The following is a 16,842-nucleotide window of genomic DNA, read 5'->3' on the forward strand; positions in this document are numbered from 1 at the left end:
CAGCCAGGTGTATTAATTATTTGGTCCTCGTGCAAATATTCATGTAGCAAAAATCAACATTCCTGTCTGCTGGGGGATGTTTTCTCCGGCTGGGAAGGGATTGGAGAAAGCAACTCGTGGGAGTACTCGTCTCTCAGAAGTAGTTCTCTGGCGCTACCTGGTGGAGATAATAAATATAGCAGATGACTACTGCTTCCTGCAAAGGCTAGCAACCCCCCCCCCTCCCCCCAGTTTCGTTTCTACTGTCTGTAATTCAGACCAATGTATAATTATTATTGCCCATCTGTGTCTGGTAATCTGTTGAGGTAAAAATGAACGGTGTGTAATGTATATTATTCATCACATCCCAAAATTCTAGCTGAGTCAAACCAGCCACAGGCACCCAGAATAAGAGCGGAAAGTAGACTTCTGTCTTCAAAATAAGCCTAAGATGTCCACGTTTGCGGTGTACAGTCTAGAACATCAATATTTAAATAGTAAATTAAATTAACTAGGGTAAAATACCGATGTAAAATATATGTTTAAGAGCATACATTGTATTACGATAATTGAGTAACTCTAGTATAAAGCATTGTATATTGTAACAAAACAAGAAGGGTTTGTTTTGAAAGATGGAACCGGAAGTTGCTTTTGTATTCTAGCTGGCTTGTCAGTACTGCAGGTGTGTACTTGTCAGCTAGCTAGTGCTGCTGTGCTGACCTTGGCTAACTATGATGGCAGGAAATGTGTGGAGGTCAGCGGTAAGTGATGGACAAAATATATAATCGCTTTAAAGTGTTGCACCAAACGCATGCCAATACGTTTAAAGTAATCAGCTAACGTTAAGATGAGAGGCATGCCAGTTTATTGCCAAAGGCCGTTCAGTGTCCTCCACACAGATGGTGCAGCATGCAAGCTCTAGTGCGCTAACTAGCTAACATTTAACAACTCATAACTTATCCCACGTTTTAAGTTTGACAATGACATGGGGTATAACGTTAGCTTACATTTAATAACTTGCTGTTAGCTCAAAGTCATCAGATGTTTATGAAATGTGCATTTTACTTAACATCTACAGATTCTTAATCTACTGAGAAAGTGGGGGTTATCGATCAATGACAACAATAAGGCACAGGAAGTAAGCATATCCCGTTTTTGGATCGCTATCCTAGCTAGTTAGGAAGTTAACCGTAAGAAGAACACTCCCTCAGTAGTTTGATCGCTATCCTAGCTAGTTAGGAAGAAGTTAGCTGTAAGAAGAACACTCCCTCAGTAGTTTAAGGGCAAATCTGGAATGGGCATTTTTGCTTTACTAGCTTCTGAGCTGCTGCCCTTGCATGTCTGTGAGGTTTGCAATTCAGCTGTGCTTGATTGTTTCTTGATGGTAACTAACCTTCTGCTATTATTAACGTTAACTTCATTACAGCCTCTATGTTGTGCAACAAAAGTCAAGGTTTGCTTCTGACATATTGGACAACTTGATTTTACTTTTGCTACCCCCTTTGACCTTGTTGTGGGACTCTTGGGTCATATAACCTAAGTAACTGGATGTCACCTTACCTTTACGGGATAGGTGGGCCTCCTCTTCATCAGTTAAGGCTACCTTGCTCACAAGCATGCATGGTGCTGAAGATTGGACAAATTGCCTTCCTGACACAGTTAGCAGAGTATTTAACAGGGACTGACAATCCCTGCTGTGTCTTGGAGTCTAGATCAGTCCTAGCAACTCGTGTTGATCCAGACATTGATCTATCATCAATTCTACAGTAGCCTATCTATCAATCATGATGATGTAAGCAAACATGAGAGTGCACCATCCTTGGCTCATTCTAGACTAGGGATGTTCATTTTGAAAAATTTCCAAAATCGATAATCGGTGAGAATTAACGATCAATTATCGATTATCGATTTTATTAATACTTAGAAAATTTTCAATATTTTCATTTTTTTTTTTTTTTTTTTTTTTTTTTTTTAAACAAAATGAATGCCTATGGCAGAAAATACGAAAGACAACGTGTTCTCCTCAATGAACTCTTTATTTCAATGTGTCTCCTCTTCAACACTGCTGTCCCCGGCGCATGCCGGTGTGAATTTCTCATGTTTAAAACAGTTTTGTTGGCACAAAGGCCCATGCCCAGCCAGAAAACTAGAGACTATATGAAGCTCCACCTCACGTTAGTCGGCTGTGCAATGGAGTGGGGCGAGGAGGAACGAATTCCACCCAAACCTAGTCCAAAAAAAAAAAAAAAAAATTTTTTTTTTTTTTTTTTTTATAATTAAAAAATCGATCCAAATGCCACAGGATCGATTCCAATCCTTAACGATCGATTATCGATTTTCGATAATTGATGAACATCCCTATTCTAGACACTATGTAGTATGTTCACTGGTCCATTAAGTCAAGTCAAGTTTATTTGTATAGCCCTAATTCACAAGCATGTCTCAGAGGGCTTCACAGAAAATAGGTCTAGCTAATTCTAGCTGACATTAAGCTGTGCTCAAAGCACAGAAGCCTCACATTGGAACCCTGTTTAACCTTTTGCCAGATATATATATAAAAAAAGGCAATATAATGATACTAATCATACTAATGTATCGGCATTTTGGGTATATATTCCAAACAGTCTATGCATGTCTTTTCTTCTGAAATGATGGGTTAGTTGTGATTTTCTTTAGATAAGACATGACAGTAACATATTGATATGGATGTTCAATGCAAAAGAAAATGTACCATTTGGACATCATCACATCATGTGATACTGTCGGAAAATTTTCTGTGGATTTCCCAATTTTTTTTACAAAAACTCATTTATTAATAGCATGTTATTACATTTTCATGGTGACATAAATGTCATGTTGACATAAATGTCATATTGACATAATTGTCATGTTGACATAAATGTCAGGAAAGAGAATCACTGACCCATCTCACCCTGGCCATGATCTGTTTAAACTGCTCCCCTCTGGCAGGCGCTACGCAAAAACCACCAGACATAAAAACAGTTTCTACCCACAGGCCATCGCTCTTGATGAACACTTAAACCAAACCAGCCACTTGAAACCTTAGCTTACGCTTACTGTGAAATAACTGTCCACATATACACGATTTGATGTATGATTTCTGGGAAATAAATAACCAATACCGGAATCAAAGCCTTGTTCACATTGGAACGACATACTGTATACATGTAGCTGTGAAATATCTGGAAACATCTGTATTTAAGCTTTTGTCTACATTGACAACATTTACTTTTTCATGAACGGCATATAAGCATGCAATCTGCTGATATACTATATCTGTATAAGCCTTTGTTTACAATCCTGTGTGGCTTATTTGTATGTACATTCGTATGTACATTATTTCATATATATACATATTTAAAACAGACACTATACACCACACTTATTGTAGTTACTGTAATTGTTTTTCTAATGTCTAAATATACCATTTTGCCCTGCCTGTTTTTAACTTGTGCACACCTTTGTTTCTTTCTTTTGTATGCGAGTACTATGAGAGCAAACCAAACCAGAGTCCAATTCCTTGTGTGTGTACATACTTGGCCAATAAAGCTGATTTGGATTCTTCGGATGTTACAAAAACTCATTTATTAGCATCTTATTATATGTTCATGTTGACATCCAGACACCCTTGTGAATTTTCTAAATGGTAAACCAATGATTGTATCACTGAAATCAATTTATTTCAATTATAATTAGCTGCCAAACAACAAAATGCCCCAATTGGCAGTTTCAAATTGACTGTGCAATAGACAACTTGACAATTTATCCCTGTGACCATTCACAACCCTTGCAGCATGATATACAGAAAAAGTAATTTGATAGCCTTGTTTATATAATACTGCAGAGTGTAAAAATAGGAGTACAAGAGTCTGACTTTATATGAACAACTCCCACTTATTGAGCACAAGCAGTTTACTGGCACATGTTCTCCAGTTGCTTCATCATTTCCCATGGTTGCATAATCATAACTGCTTTGACCTTGCTGTGCTTGGACAGATGACAGATAGGCAGACATAACAGAGAAATATGTATGTTGGACAGAAAGTCACATGGCTAACCATAGACTATTAAGCTTAAATCGCCCTGTTCTAAGGCACGGCACCAACCAGCCATTCATCCCTGTCTCCCCAATCTTTTTTTCAGGTGTCTCGGGTCGTTGGAGCTTTGAAGACCGAGACTCCGCAAACCAGAACATTTGTCCGTGGGGTACGTATGTTCACTGTAGGGCTGAGGGAGATTTACGCTAGATTTAGTAAAGACACTTTATGTTAAAAATGTGCAACCCCCCCCCCATTCAGTTCCATTCAGTGCTGTTTATTTCTTTGTTTTGCCTTACAGATGCAGACTGTCACTTTAATCCCTGGTGATGGAATTGGTCCAGAGATCTCCACTGCTGTTATGAAGATATTTGAAGCAGCTAAAGTCAGTACTGACAGGGAAGCATGGCATGATGATGGTTGATTTCCTGACAGTGAAGCAGCCATAGTCCAAATTTACCAGCATTTGATTAGTAGCTGGTGTTAATTGACCAAACTCCCAATTAAACTGTTGCAGATGTTCTGAAGGGATTGATCATCTTTGTTCAAATGCCAATATAAATAGCTAAGACTGTGTGTAATACAAACTATGATAGATTATCCAATCCTTATGTTGTGCATAATGCTTTTTGGTCTAGGCGCCTATTCAGTGGGAAGAGAGAAACGTTACAGCCATCCAAGGGCCAGGCGGCAAGTGGATGATTCCACCTGACTGCAAAGAATCGATGGACAGGAACAAAATTGGCCTCAAAGGTACTCTGCTTAATAACATTTGCCAAACCTTTTGTCCAAATTGATCTAACACCGTTTACAAAGAATGTATTTGCATTACAATTACAGACATGGTACTACAGGTTTAGATCATATCTCTCCAACAGGTGTTTTTGTTAGTTTAGTTGTTTAGTTGTTCCACAAGGAAGTACCTTGGGTTCCATGTTTTTCCATGCCGTATGATTCTCCTAAGAACAAACAAGTGAAGTAATGCAGTGTTTTTAATATTTGAACGTGTCGTCTGCAGGTCCTTTGAAGACACCGATTGCTGCTGGCCATCCCTCTATGAACCTGTTGCTGAGAAAAACCTTCGATCTCTATGCCAACGTGCGTCCCTGTGTGTCCATCGAGGGCTACAAGACCCCCTACACCGACGTGAACCTGGTCACCATACGGGAGAACACTGAGGGAGAGTACAGCGGGATTGAACATTTGGTAAGAAACATCATATTACCTGTGATTTTGTTCACTGGACGTTCTCATCACTTCTTCACACCATTTAGATCTAAATTGTCATCTTAATATCGGATGTCAGATTGTTAGACTTGTCTGTAACTCCCTGAATTGTCAGCCTCAAGTTAGTCTATCATGTCTTCTAGCTCAGAAGTAGCTCTAGAATTATATTGCCCATTGGCCATACTTATGCTGCAGATATGAATTTTCTCCTAGCATCAGTGGTATTTTTGGATTATCCAGTGTTTCACACTGGGGATTTGATTCATTTTTCCATTCCCGTTTCATAAAATCCTTATTACAAAAAAAGTTTTACCATGGACAAACCAGGCGATTCAGCTATTTTCAGAACCACGAGAGACCATAGAACATTTCACTTGGACCAAAACCCCTAAAGAAAAGACAAAATCATCTTTTTGTTTTTGTTTTGGTCCGAGTTAAATGTTCTACTATGGTCTCTCGTGATTCTGAATATAGCAGTTTGTCCAAGTACAACTCTTTTTATAAGGATTTTACTAAACGTCTATGGAGAAATTAATGGACAATTCACTTCCTCTTGTCCCATGGGTAAGCTCGCGATGGCGGGATTTACTGTAGGCACTCTAGTCCACTGGACTCTAATCTAGTCCATGTGTCTGTTGCCTTTTCCTGGAAATTCCTCTATAGCTCACTACCTCTGCTGGTACATTTCTGCTCCATTTGACTCACAGATTCTCATTACGAACAGAACCTTTTGCTTTTTACTATTTAAATCATTTAACCACTTTTCCTATATTCTATATTTTACCTGGATTTTTTTTAATGTATATTTTTGCATTAATGTTGTGACATTGTGTATTTCAGATTGTTGATGGGGTTGTACAGAGTATTAAGCTCATCACAGAGACAGCCAGCCAACGCATTGCAGAGTATGCTTTTGAATACGCCAGAAATAATCAGAGGGCCAGTGTAACTGCTGTTCATAAGGCCAATATCATGTAAGTTGTATTCACTACTTCACAATGTATCATTTTAAAGCTCTATGTATCCTTTTAAAGCTCTGTGATGAAATGTTATGATTTTTCTCTGTTGAAAATTTCTTAGGCGCATGTCTGATGGGCTTTTCCTAAGGAAATGCAGAGAGGCAGCAGAAAAGTACAAAGACGTGAAATTCACTGAAATGTACTTGGATACTGTGTGCCTTAATGTAAGTCCCAAAATGTTTTGTCTTGGGTGTGTTCATACCGGACGGTATATATTTCAAGATATATAATAAGTAAGGTGTTAGTATAGTTCAGCCATTTTTGGTATTCTTTTTTTTTTTTACAGATGGTGCAGGATCCTTCACAGTTCGATGTACTAGTGATGCCTAATTTGTATGGAGACATCTTGAGGTAAATTCATTCAGCTGCTAAACTTCAGTCAGCTCTTACATGAGCAAGTTCAAATAAATATGCCATATCCTCTATCTTTTTGTATCATTAAATTGTGCTTATATTGTCACAGTCACAGAATACAGCTTTTCAACTCTGACTGAGATCTGTGTTTACCTTTGCAGTGATCTTTGTGCTGGACTGATTGGAGGTCTTGGAGTGACTCCTAGTGGCAACATTGGCACCAATGGTATTGCCATTTTTGAATCGGTATGTATGCTGCTTGATTTCTTTATAGGATTCATATTGACTCACATAATCAATATACAAATAGCACAATGGAAATATACACTAAAACCATATTCGCATACAAAGGTTCAGCCCTTTAATTCTAATAGGCTTTTTTTTTTAGAATTCTGATCTTCATAGATGGTGTCATGATGATGGAGTATAATTATGTCTCTGACTGTCAGGTCCATGGAACAGCACCAGATATAGCAGGGAAAGACTTGGCCAACCCCACCGCCCTGCTGCTGAGTGCCGTCATGATGCTACGCCACATGGGTCTGCACGGCTACGCCAACAAGATCGAGGTCGCCTGCTTTGCCGCCATCCGCGACAAACAGGTAATCTACTTCCTCAAGAGAGTTCAGAGATGCTGGTTTGACTATATGTTGGCCTCCTTATTCATATGTGCTCATGTTATCTCTCTTCAAGGCTCTGACAAAAGACTTGGGAGGGAACTCCAAGTGCTCAGAATTCACAGCAGCAATATGTCAAAGAGTACAAGATATGGACTAAATATACAGTATATATGGATATAATACTAATGTGTTTATTACTGTTGGGGTTTGGCTTTCACTGTCATTTCACACTGTATCTGCACAATTTTAACCAAATGATTGATGTACATGTATTACCTCTAAAAACAGACTCAATAGTTCGAGTTCCTGAATGTTTTCTTTTTCTTGTGTCTTAAAACTCTTGACCAATGGTTACTGTATATGCAACCTGGGCACCCAGAGTCTATCAGTCTGACGAGTAATATGACTCTGGGACACACGGCGCATATTTTGGGGTTTTTCGCTGTATAGTGGATGTCTGCGCCAAGACTTCCGCTTCTGTGCACCGCGGTTATTGTTTACAATCCAATTGACGTGAGAATGAAGTTGGAGCTGATCGATTGTAGTTCCAGACGACATTTCGGATAATAATAATAATAATAATATAATAATAAATAGCTACATATGAGACGTCGTCAGACTGTAAACAATGACGGAAGGGGCGGGGCGTCCGCTCTACATAGCGGAAACCCCAAAATATCGTCTGTCTGTCCCACAGTCATATTAGTCATCAGACTGATTGACTCTTGGTGCTCAGATTGCTGTATATGTGATGTGATGTGTATTCTGTTGTTAAAGTGCAATGTAATGTATGTTACTATCTACTGTACAGAGAAGCTAATTTTGGCCTCTAGTCTCGCACATATGACTTTTTGTTTCTTTGCCATTATTTAAACCTAATCAGGTGTCCGTAACATTAAAGTTACACATATTTTGCACTACAGTATGTCATCTCTTTGTGTATCACTGCTTGTCTGCTGCAATATCATGACTGTGTGAAAGAAAATGAATATTACCTTTACATCAATGTTGGACCTGTTATTTTATGTTATCGAAGTGACTTGTCTTTTAATTATATTTTTCTGGTACAGACTGTCCAAAACTCTGTGTGTGTGTGTGTGTGTGTGTGTGTGTGTGTGTGTGTGTGTGTGTGTGTGTGTGTGTGTGTGTGTGTGTGTGTGTGTGTGTGTGTGTGTGTGTGTGTGTGTGTGTGTGTGTGTGTCTGAAGTGAGTGGGTTACATAATAAGTAAATTACATAAGATAGGAAGTTACATGTTACGATGCAATTGCAATATTGGATCTAAGCATCTTTGAATGATTAGAAGCGTCGTGCCCATTGAAACTGAAGGGGCAGTTGCCCCCTCAGATTTTCTTTTGGGGGGAGGGGAAAAAATAATAAAGATTCATGGCAAGTTAGTTGTCTACTTGTACAGTACCAGCTAGCTAAAGTTAGTATTGTACTGTTAGCCAGAGCTGTTATGGCAGTGAGCTGTCTTTTACCACCACTATCACACACACAAAAAACATGTTATAGGCCTACTGTAGTTAGCAAAACACAATCTTTGCAACTACATTTCTGCGTTTGGGCCACGCAAGTTGCAATACCATTCCGGAAGTGTGGGGGGGCATTAGTGAGTAAACAGTGAGTCGTATTTCCGGGTTGCTCCAGATGAACGATTTTGGGTTTTTCAAAGACAGAAAAGTGGATTGTATGAAATAATTTGGAAGCGGCAACTATATTTATTTAGAAGAAGAGGATGTTAGACATCGGATAGCGTCTTCACTTCAAGTTTCTGGCTCAGGTAAGGGGTGGTTTTTAGACCTAGACGCGCGGCGGTTTGATTGGAAATGCGTCGTGGGTCCCCGGGCACTAAATGCTCCGTATGAGCGAGAAGTGCCCAGCAGTTGTGCCAAACAAACGTTAATATCTCAAAAACTATACATGACATTGCTTATATTTTCACATTCTGAGTGAGAGCAGAAGTAGCTCAAGAGTTTGATGTATAATATATGCATGTCGTGTTAAAGTTAGGCGGCACGGTGGCTCAGTGGTTAGTACTGTTGCCTCACAGCAAGAAGGTCCCGGGTTCGAACCCCGGTCCGTCCCAGGTCCTTTCTGTGTGGAGTTTGCATGTTCTCCCCGTGTTCGCGTGGGTTTACTCCGGGTGCTCCGGTTTCCTCCCACCATCAAAGACATGTATGTTAGGGTTAATACTCCTGTCAGTGCCCCTGAGCAAGGCACTGGCAAAATAACTGGACTTGGTCCCCGGGCGCTGCACTGCGGCTGCCCACTGCTCCTAGTCCTAGGAAGGTTCCTAGTAGAGGATGGGTCAAATGCAGAGGATGAATTTCCCCATGGGGATAAATAAAGGATAACTTAACTTAACTTAACTTAACTTAACTTAAGTTGTGTGAACTGTCGCAGTTTTAAAAATGTAAACTGAGTTAACTGGCTAGAGTCAGACATTCAAGCCTCGCGCCACTTGGGCTCCATAGGGTTCCATTGCGGTTGCCACCCAGTGACGCGGTTTGTTTACCAAAATGCTGCTCGGCTAATCCCTCGTGCCTCGACCTTAGTAGCCTATCTATCAATCATGATGATGTAAGCAAACATGAGAGTGCACCATCCTTGGCTCATTCTAGACTAGGGATGTTCATTTTGAAAATTTTCCAAAATCGATAATCGGTGAGAATTAACGATCAATTATCGATTATCGATTTTATTAATACTTAGAAAATTTTCAATATTTTCATTTTTTTTTTTTTTTTTTTTTTTTTTTTTTAAACAAAATGAATGCCTATGGCAGAAAATACGAAAGACAACGTGTTCTCCTCAATGAACTCTTTATTTCAATGTGTCTCCTCTTCAACACTGCTGTCCCCGGCGCATGCCGGTGTGAATTTCTCATGTTTAAAACAGTTTTGTTGGCACAAAGGCCCATGCCCAGCCAGAAAACTAGAGACTATATGAAGCTCCACCTCACGTTAGTCGGCTGTGCAATGGAGTGGGGCGAGGAGGAACGAATTCCACCCAAACCTAGTCCAAAAAAAAAAAAAAAAAATTTTTTTTTTTTTTTTTTTTATAATTAAAAAATCGATCCAAATGCCACAGGATCGATTCCAATCCTTAACGATCGATTATCGATTTTCGATAATTGATGAACATCCCTATTCTAGACACTATGTAGTATGTTCACTGGTCCATTAAGTCAAGTCAAGTTTATTTGTATAGCCCTAATTCACAAGCATGTCTCAGAGGGCTTCACAGAAAATAGGTCTAGCTAATTCTAGCTGACATTAAGCTGTGCTCAAAGCACAGAAGCCTCACATTGGAACCCTGTTTAACCTTTTGCCAGATATATATATAAAAAAAGGCAATATAATGATACTAATCATACTAATGTATCGGCATTTTGGGTATATATTCCAAACAGTCTATGCATGTCTTTTCTTCTGAAATGATGGGTTAGTTGTGATTTTCTTTAGATAAGACATGACAGTAACATATTGATATGGATGTTCAATGCAAAAGAAAATGTACCATTTGGACATCATCACATCATGTGATACTGTCGGAAAATTTTCTGTGGATTTCCCAATTTTTTTTACAAAAACTCATTTATTAATAGCATGTTATTACATTTTCATGGTGACATAAATGTCATGTTGACATAAATGTCATATTGACATAATTGTCATGTTGACATAAATGTCAGGAAAGAGAATCACTGACCCATCTCACCCTGGCCATGATCTGTTTAAACTGCTCCCCTCTGGCAGGCGCTACGCAAAAACCACCAGACATAAAAACAGTTTCTACCCACAGGCCATCGCTCTTGATGAACACTTAAACCAAACCAGCCACTTGAAACCTTAGCTTACGCTTACTGTGAAATAACTGTCCACATATACACGATTTGATGTATGATTTCTGGGAAATAAATAACCAATACCGGAATCAAAGCCTTGTTCACATTGGAACGACATACTGTATACATGTAGCTGTGAAATATCTGGAAACATCTGTATTTAAGCTTTTGTCTACATTGACAACATTTACTTTTTCATGAACGGCATATAAGCATGCAATCTGCTGATATACTATATCTGTATAAGCCTTTGTTTACAATCCTGTGTGGCTTATTTGTATGTACATTCGTATGTACATTATTTCATATATATACATATTTAAAACAGACACTATACACCACACTTATTGTAGTTACTGTAATTGTTTTTCTAATGTCTAAATATACCATTTTGCCCTGCCTGTTTTTAACTTGTGCACACCTTTGTTTCTTTCTTTTGTATGCGAGTACTATGAGAGCAAACCAAACCAGAGTCCAATTCCTTGTGTGTGTACATACTTGGCCAATAAAGCTGATTTGGATTCTTCGGATGTTACAAAAACTCATTTATTAGCATCTTATTATATGTTCATGTTGACATCCAGACACCCTTGTGAATTTTCTAAATGGTAAACCAATGATTGTATCACTGAAATCAATTTATTTCAATTATAATTAGCTGCCAAACAACAAAATGCCCCAATTGGCAGTTTCAAATTGACTGTGCAATAGACAACTTGACAATTTATCCCTGTGACCATTCACAACCCTTGCAGCATGATATACAGAAAAAGTAATTTGATAGCCTTGTTTATATAATACTGCAGAGTGTAAAAATAGGAGTACAAGAGTCTGACTTTATATGAACAACTCCCACTTATTGAGCACAAGCAGTTTACTGGCACATGTTCTCCAGTTGCTTCATCATTTCCCATGGTTGCATAATCATAACTGCTTTGACCTTGCTGTGCTTGGACAGATGACAGATAGGCAGACATAACAGAGAAATATGTATGTTGGACAGAAAGTCACATGGCTAACCATAGACTATTAAGCTTAAATCGCCCTGTTCTAAGGCACGGCACCAACCAGCCATTCATCCCTGTCTCCCCAATCTTTTTTTCAGGTGTCTCGGGTCGTTGGAGCTTTGAAGACCGAGACTCCGCAAACCAGAACATTTGTCCGTGGGGTACGTATGTTCACTGTAGGGCTGAGGGAGATTTACGCTAGATTTAGTAAAGACACTTTATGTTAAAAATGTGCAACCCCCCCCCCATTCAGTTCCATTCAGTGCTGTTTATTTCTTTGTTTTGCCTTACAGATGCAGACTGTCACTTTAATCCCTGGTGATGGAATTGGTCCAGAGATCTCCACTGCTGTTATGAAGATATTTGAAGCAGCTAAAGTCAGTACTGACAGGGAAGCATGGCATGATGATGGTTGATTTCCTGACAGTGAAGCAGCCATAGTCCAAATTTACCAGCATTTGATTAGTAGCTGGTGTTAATTGACCAAACTCCCAATTAAACTGTTGCAGATGTTCTGAAGGGATTGATCATCTTTGTTCAAATGCCAATATAAATAGCTAAGACTGTGTGTAATACAAACTATGATAGATTATCCAATCCTTATGTTGTGCATAATGCTTTTTGGTCTAGGCGCCTATTCAGTGGGAAGAGAGAAACGTTACAGCCATCCAAGGGCCAGGCGGCAAGTGGATGATTCCACCTGACTGCAAAGAATCGATGGACAGGAACAAAATTGGCCTCAAAGGTACTCTGCTTAATAACATTTGCCAAACCTTTTGTCCAAATTGATCTAACACCGTTTACAAAGAATGTATTTGCATTACAATTACAGACATGGTACTACAGGTTTAGATCATATCTCTCCAACAGGTGTTTTTGTTAGTTTAGTTGTTTAGTTGTTCCACAAGGAAGTACCTTGGGTTCCATGTTTTTCCATGCCGTATGATTCTCCTAAGAACAAACAAGTGAAGTAATGCAGTGTTTTTAATATTTGAACGTGTCGTCTGCAGGTCCTTTGAAGACACCGATTGCTGCTGGCCATCCCTCTATGAACCTGTTGCTGAGAAAAACCTTCGATCTCTATGCCAACGTGCGTCCCTGTGTGTCCATCGAGGGCTACAAGACCCCCTACACCGACGTGAACCTGGTCACCATACGGGAGAACACTGAGGGAGAGTACAGCGGGATTGAACATTTGGTAAGAAACATCATATTACCTGTGATTTTGTTCACTGGACGTTCTCATCACTTCTTCACACCATTTAGATCTAAATTGTCATCTTAATATCGGATGTCAGATTGTTAGACTTGTCTGTAACTCCCTGAATTGTCAGCCTCAAGTTAGTCTATCATGTCTTCTAGCTCAGAAGTAGCTCTAGAATTATATTGCCCATTGGCCATACTTATGCTGCAGATATGAATTTTCTCCTAGCATCAGTGGTATTTTTGGATTATCCAGTGTTTCACACTGGGGATTTGATTCATTTTTCCATTCCCGTTTCATAAAATCCTTATTACAAAAAAAGTTTTACCATGGACAAACCAGGCGATTCAGCTATTTTCAGAACCACGAGAGACCATAGAACATTTCACTTGGACCAAAACCCCTAAAGAAAAGACAAAATCATCTTTTTGTTTTTGTTTTGGTCCGAGTTAAATGTTCTACTATGGTCTCTCGTGATTCTGAATATAGCAGTTTGTCCAAGTACAACTCTTTTTATAAGGATTTTACTAAACGTCTATGGAGAAATTAATGGACAATTCACTTCCTCTTGTCCCATGGGTAAGCTCGCGATGGCGGGATTTACTGTAGGCACTCTAGTCCACTGGACTCTAATCTAGTCCATGTGTCTGTTGCCTTTTCCTGGAAATTCCTCTATAGCTCACTACCTCTGCTGGTACATTTCTGCTCCATTTGACTCACAGATTCTCATTACGAACAGAACCTTTTGCTTTTTACTATTTAAATCATTTAACCACTTTTCCTATATTCTATATTTTACCTGGATTTTTTTTAATGTATATTTTTGCATTAATGTTGTGACATTGTGTATTTCAGATTGTTGATGGGGTTGTACAGAGTATTAAGCTCATCACAGAGACAGCCAGCCAACGCATTGCAGAGTATGCTTTTGAATACGCCAGAAATAATCAGAGGGCCAGTGTAACTGCTGTTCATAAGGCCAATATCATGTAAGTTGTATTCACTACTTCACAATGTATCATTTTAAAGCTCTATGTATCCTTTTAAAGCTCTGTGATGAAATGTTATGATTTTTCTCTGTTGAAAATTTCTTAGGCGCATGTCTGATGGGCTTTTCCTAAGGAAATGCAGAGAGGCAGCAGAAAAGTACAAAGACGTGAAATTCACTGAAATGTACTTGGATACTGTGTGCCTTAATGTAAGTCCCAAAATGTTTTGTCTTGGGTGTGTTCATACCGGACGGTATATATTTCAAGATATATAATAAGTAAGGTGTTAGTATAGTTCAGCCATTTTTGGTATTCTTTTTTTTTTTTACAGATGGTGCAGGATCCTTCACAGTTCGATGTACTAGTGATGCCTAATTTGTATGGAGACATCTTGAGGTAAATTCATTCAGCTGCTAAACTTCAGTCAGCTCTTACATGAGCAAGTTCAAATAAATATGCCATATCCTCTATCTTTTTGTATCATTAAATTGTGCTTATATTGTCACAGTCACAGAATACAGCTTTTCAACTCTGACTGAGATCTGTGTTTACCTTTGCAGTGATCTTTGTGCTGGACTGATTGGAGGTCTTGGAGTGACTCCTAGTGGCAACATTGGCACCAATGGTATTGCCATTTTTGAATCGGTATGTATGCTGCTTGATTTCTTTATAGGATTCATATTGACTCACATAATCAATATACAAATAGCACAATGGAAATATACACTAAAACCATATTCGCATACAAAGGTTCAGCCCTTTAATTCTAATAGGCTTTTTTTTTTAGAATTCTGATCTTCATAGATGGTGTCATGATGATGGAGTATAATTATGTCTCTGACTGTCAGGTCCATGGAACAGCACCAGATATAGCAGGGAAAGACTTGGCCAACCCCACCGCCCTGCTGCTGAGTGCCGTCATGATGCTACGCCACATGGGTCTGCACGGCTACGCCAACAAGATCGAGGTCGCCTGCTTTGCCGCCATCCGCGACAAACAGGTAATCTACTTCCTCAAGAGAGTTCAGAGATGCTGGTTTGACTATATGTTGGCCTCCTTATTCATATGTGCTCATGTTATCTCTCTTCAAGGCTCTGACAAAAGACTTGGGAGGGAACTCCAAGTGCTCAGAATTCACAGCAGCAATATGTCAAAGAGTACAAGATATGGACTAAATATACAGTATATATGGATATAATACTAATGTGTTTATTACTGTTGGGGTTTGGCTTTCACTGTCATTTCACACTGTATCTGCACAATTTTAACCAAATGATTGATGTACATGTATTACCTCTAAAAACAGACTCAATAGTTCGAGTTCCTGAATGTTTTCTTTTTCTTGTGTCTTAAAACTCTTGACCAATGGTTACTGTATATGCAACCTGGGCACCCAGAGTCTATCAGTCTGACGAGTAATATGACTCTGGGACACACGGCGCATATTTTGGGGTTTTTCGCTGTATAGTGGATGTCTGCGCCAAGACTTCCGCTTCTGTGCACCGCGGTTATTGTTTACAATCCAATTGACGTGAGAATGAAGTTGGAGCTGATCGATTGTAGTTCCAGACGACATTTCGGATAATAATAATAATAATAATATAATAATAAATAGCTACATATGAGACGTCGTCAGACTGTAAACAATGACGGAAGGGGCGGGGCGTCCGCTCTACATAGCGGAAACCCCAAAATATCGTCTGTCTGTCCCACAGTCATATTAGTCATCAGACTGATTGACTCTTGGTGCTCAGATTGCTGTATATGTGATGTGATGTGTATTCTGTTGTTAAAGTGCAATGTAATGTATGTTACTATCTACTGTACAGAGAAGCTAATTTTGGCCTCTAGTCTCGCACATATGACTTTTTGTTTCTTTGCCATTATTTAAACCTAATCAGGTGTCCGTAACATTAAAGTTACACATATTTTGCACTACAGTATGTCATCTCTTTGTGTATCACTGCTTGTCTGCTGCAATATCATGACTGTGTGAAAGAAAATGAATATTACCTTTACATCAATGTTGGACCTGTTATTTTATGTTATCGAAGTGACTTGTCTTTTAATTATATTTTTCTGGTACAGACTGTCCAAAACTCTGTGTGTGTGTGTGTGTGTGTGTGTGTGTGTGTGTGTGTGTGTGTGTGTGTGTGTGTGTGTGTGTGTGTGTGTGTGTGTGTGTGTGTGTGTGTGTGTGTGTGTGTGTGTGTGTGTGTGTGTGTGTGTCTGAAGTGAGTGGGTTACATAATAAGTAAATTACATAAGATAGGAAGTTACATGTTACGATGCAATTGCAATATTGGATCTAAGCATCTTTGAATGATTAGAAGCGTCGTGCCCATTGAAACTGAAGGGGCAGTTGCCCCCTCAGATTTTCTTTTGGGGGGAGGGGAAAAAATAATAAAGATTCATGGCAAGTTAGTTGTCTACTTGTACAGTACCAGCTAGCTAAAGTTAGTATTGTACTGTTAGCCAGAGCTGTTATGGCAGTGAGCTGTCTTTTACCACCACTATCACACACACAAAAAACAT

At 39.1% G+C, this 16,842-nt stretch overlaps 2 protein-coding genes across 3 annotated transcripts; both read left to right on the forward strand.

Moving 5' to 3' along the window:
* The first annotated feature begins 659 nt into the window (after window positions 1-659).
* On the forward strand, window positions 660-8,329 carry LOC310793100 (isocitrate dehydrogenase [NAD] subunit alpha, mitochondrial). Of its 2 annotated transcripts, none has more exons than XM_083654848.1 (11): window positions 660-740; window positions 4,144-4,206; window positions 4,339-4,422; window positions 4,676-4,790; window positions 5,056-5,243; window positions 6,105-6,238; window positions 6,345-6,447; window positions 6,570-6,634; window positions 6,799-6,883; window positions 7,087-7,239; window positions 7,331-8,329. In XM_083654848.1, exons 1-11 carry the CDS (start codon window positions 711-713, stop codon window positions 7,412-7,414), a joined length of 1,104 nt encoding a protein of 367 aa, XP_083510974.1. In that variant the 5' UTR covers window positions 660-710; the 3' UTR covers window positions 7,415-8,329. The 2 variants fall into 2 exon arrangements, with proteins under 2 accessions (XP_083510974.1, XP_083510975.1); XM_083654849.1 differs by lacking the exon at window positions 660-740 and adding an exon at window positions 3,999-4,028.
* A 3,735-nt stretch (window positions 8,330-12,064) lies between these two features.
* LOC310792658 (isocitrate dehydrogenase [NAD] subunit alpha, mitochondrial) lies at window positions 12,065-16,397 on the forward strand. Its single transcript, XM_083654378.1, has 11 exons — window positions 12,065-12,096; window positions 12,212-12,274; window positions 12,407-12,490; window positions 12,744-12,858; window positions 13,124-13,311; window positions 14,173-14,306; window positions 14,413-14,515; window positions 14,638-14,702; window positions 14,867-14,951; window positions 15,155-15,307; window positions 15,399-16,397. The coding sequence occupies exons 3-11, from the start codon at window positions 12,407-12,409 to the stop codon at window positions 15,480-15,482; spliced, it is 1,011 nt and encodes a 336-aa protein (XP_083510504.1). The 5' UTR covers window positions 12,065-12,096; window positions 12,212-12,274; the 3' UTR covers window positions 15,483-16,397.
* The last annotated feature ends 445 nt before the right edge of the window (window positions 16,398-16,842 follow it).

The sequence above is a fragment of the Poromitra crassiceps genome (genome assembly GCF_964638095.1).
Source record: "Poromitra crassiceps genome assembly, chromosome: 18".
In the NCBI taxonomy this organism is placed as follows: Eukaryota; Metazoa; Chordata; class Actinopteri; order Beryciformes; family Melamphaidae; genus Poromitra; species Poromitra crassiceps.

Excerpts from the sequence above, each read along its gene's own strand:
- LOC310793100 (XM_083654848.1), top strand. The coding sequence starts at position 711 with ATGATGGCAGGAAATGTGTGGAGGTCAGCG. Across the intron at positions 4,207-4,338 it reads CCAGAACATTTGTCCGTGGG|ATGCAGACTGTCACTTTAAT; the intron begins GTACGTATGTTC and ends TTTGCCTTACAG. Across the intron at positions 7,240-7,330 it reads CCGCCATCCGCGACAAACAG|GCTCTGACAAAAGACTTGGG; the intron begins GTAATCTACTTC and ends TCTCTCTTCAAG.
- LOC310792658 (XM_083654378.1), top strand. The coding sequence starts at position 12,407 with ATGCAGACTGTCACTTTAATCCCTGGTGATGGAATTGGTCCAGAGATC. Across the intron at positions 12,491-12,743 it reads AGATATTTGAAGCAGCTAAA|GCGCCTATTCAGTGGGAAGA; the intron begins GTCAGTACTGAC and ends TTTTTGGTCTAG. Across the intron at positions 14,703-14,866 it reads TTGTATGGAGACATCTTGAG|TGATCTTTGTGCTGGACTGA; the intron begins GTAAATTCATTC and ends TTACCTTTGCAG.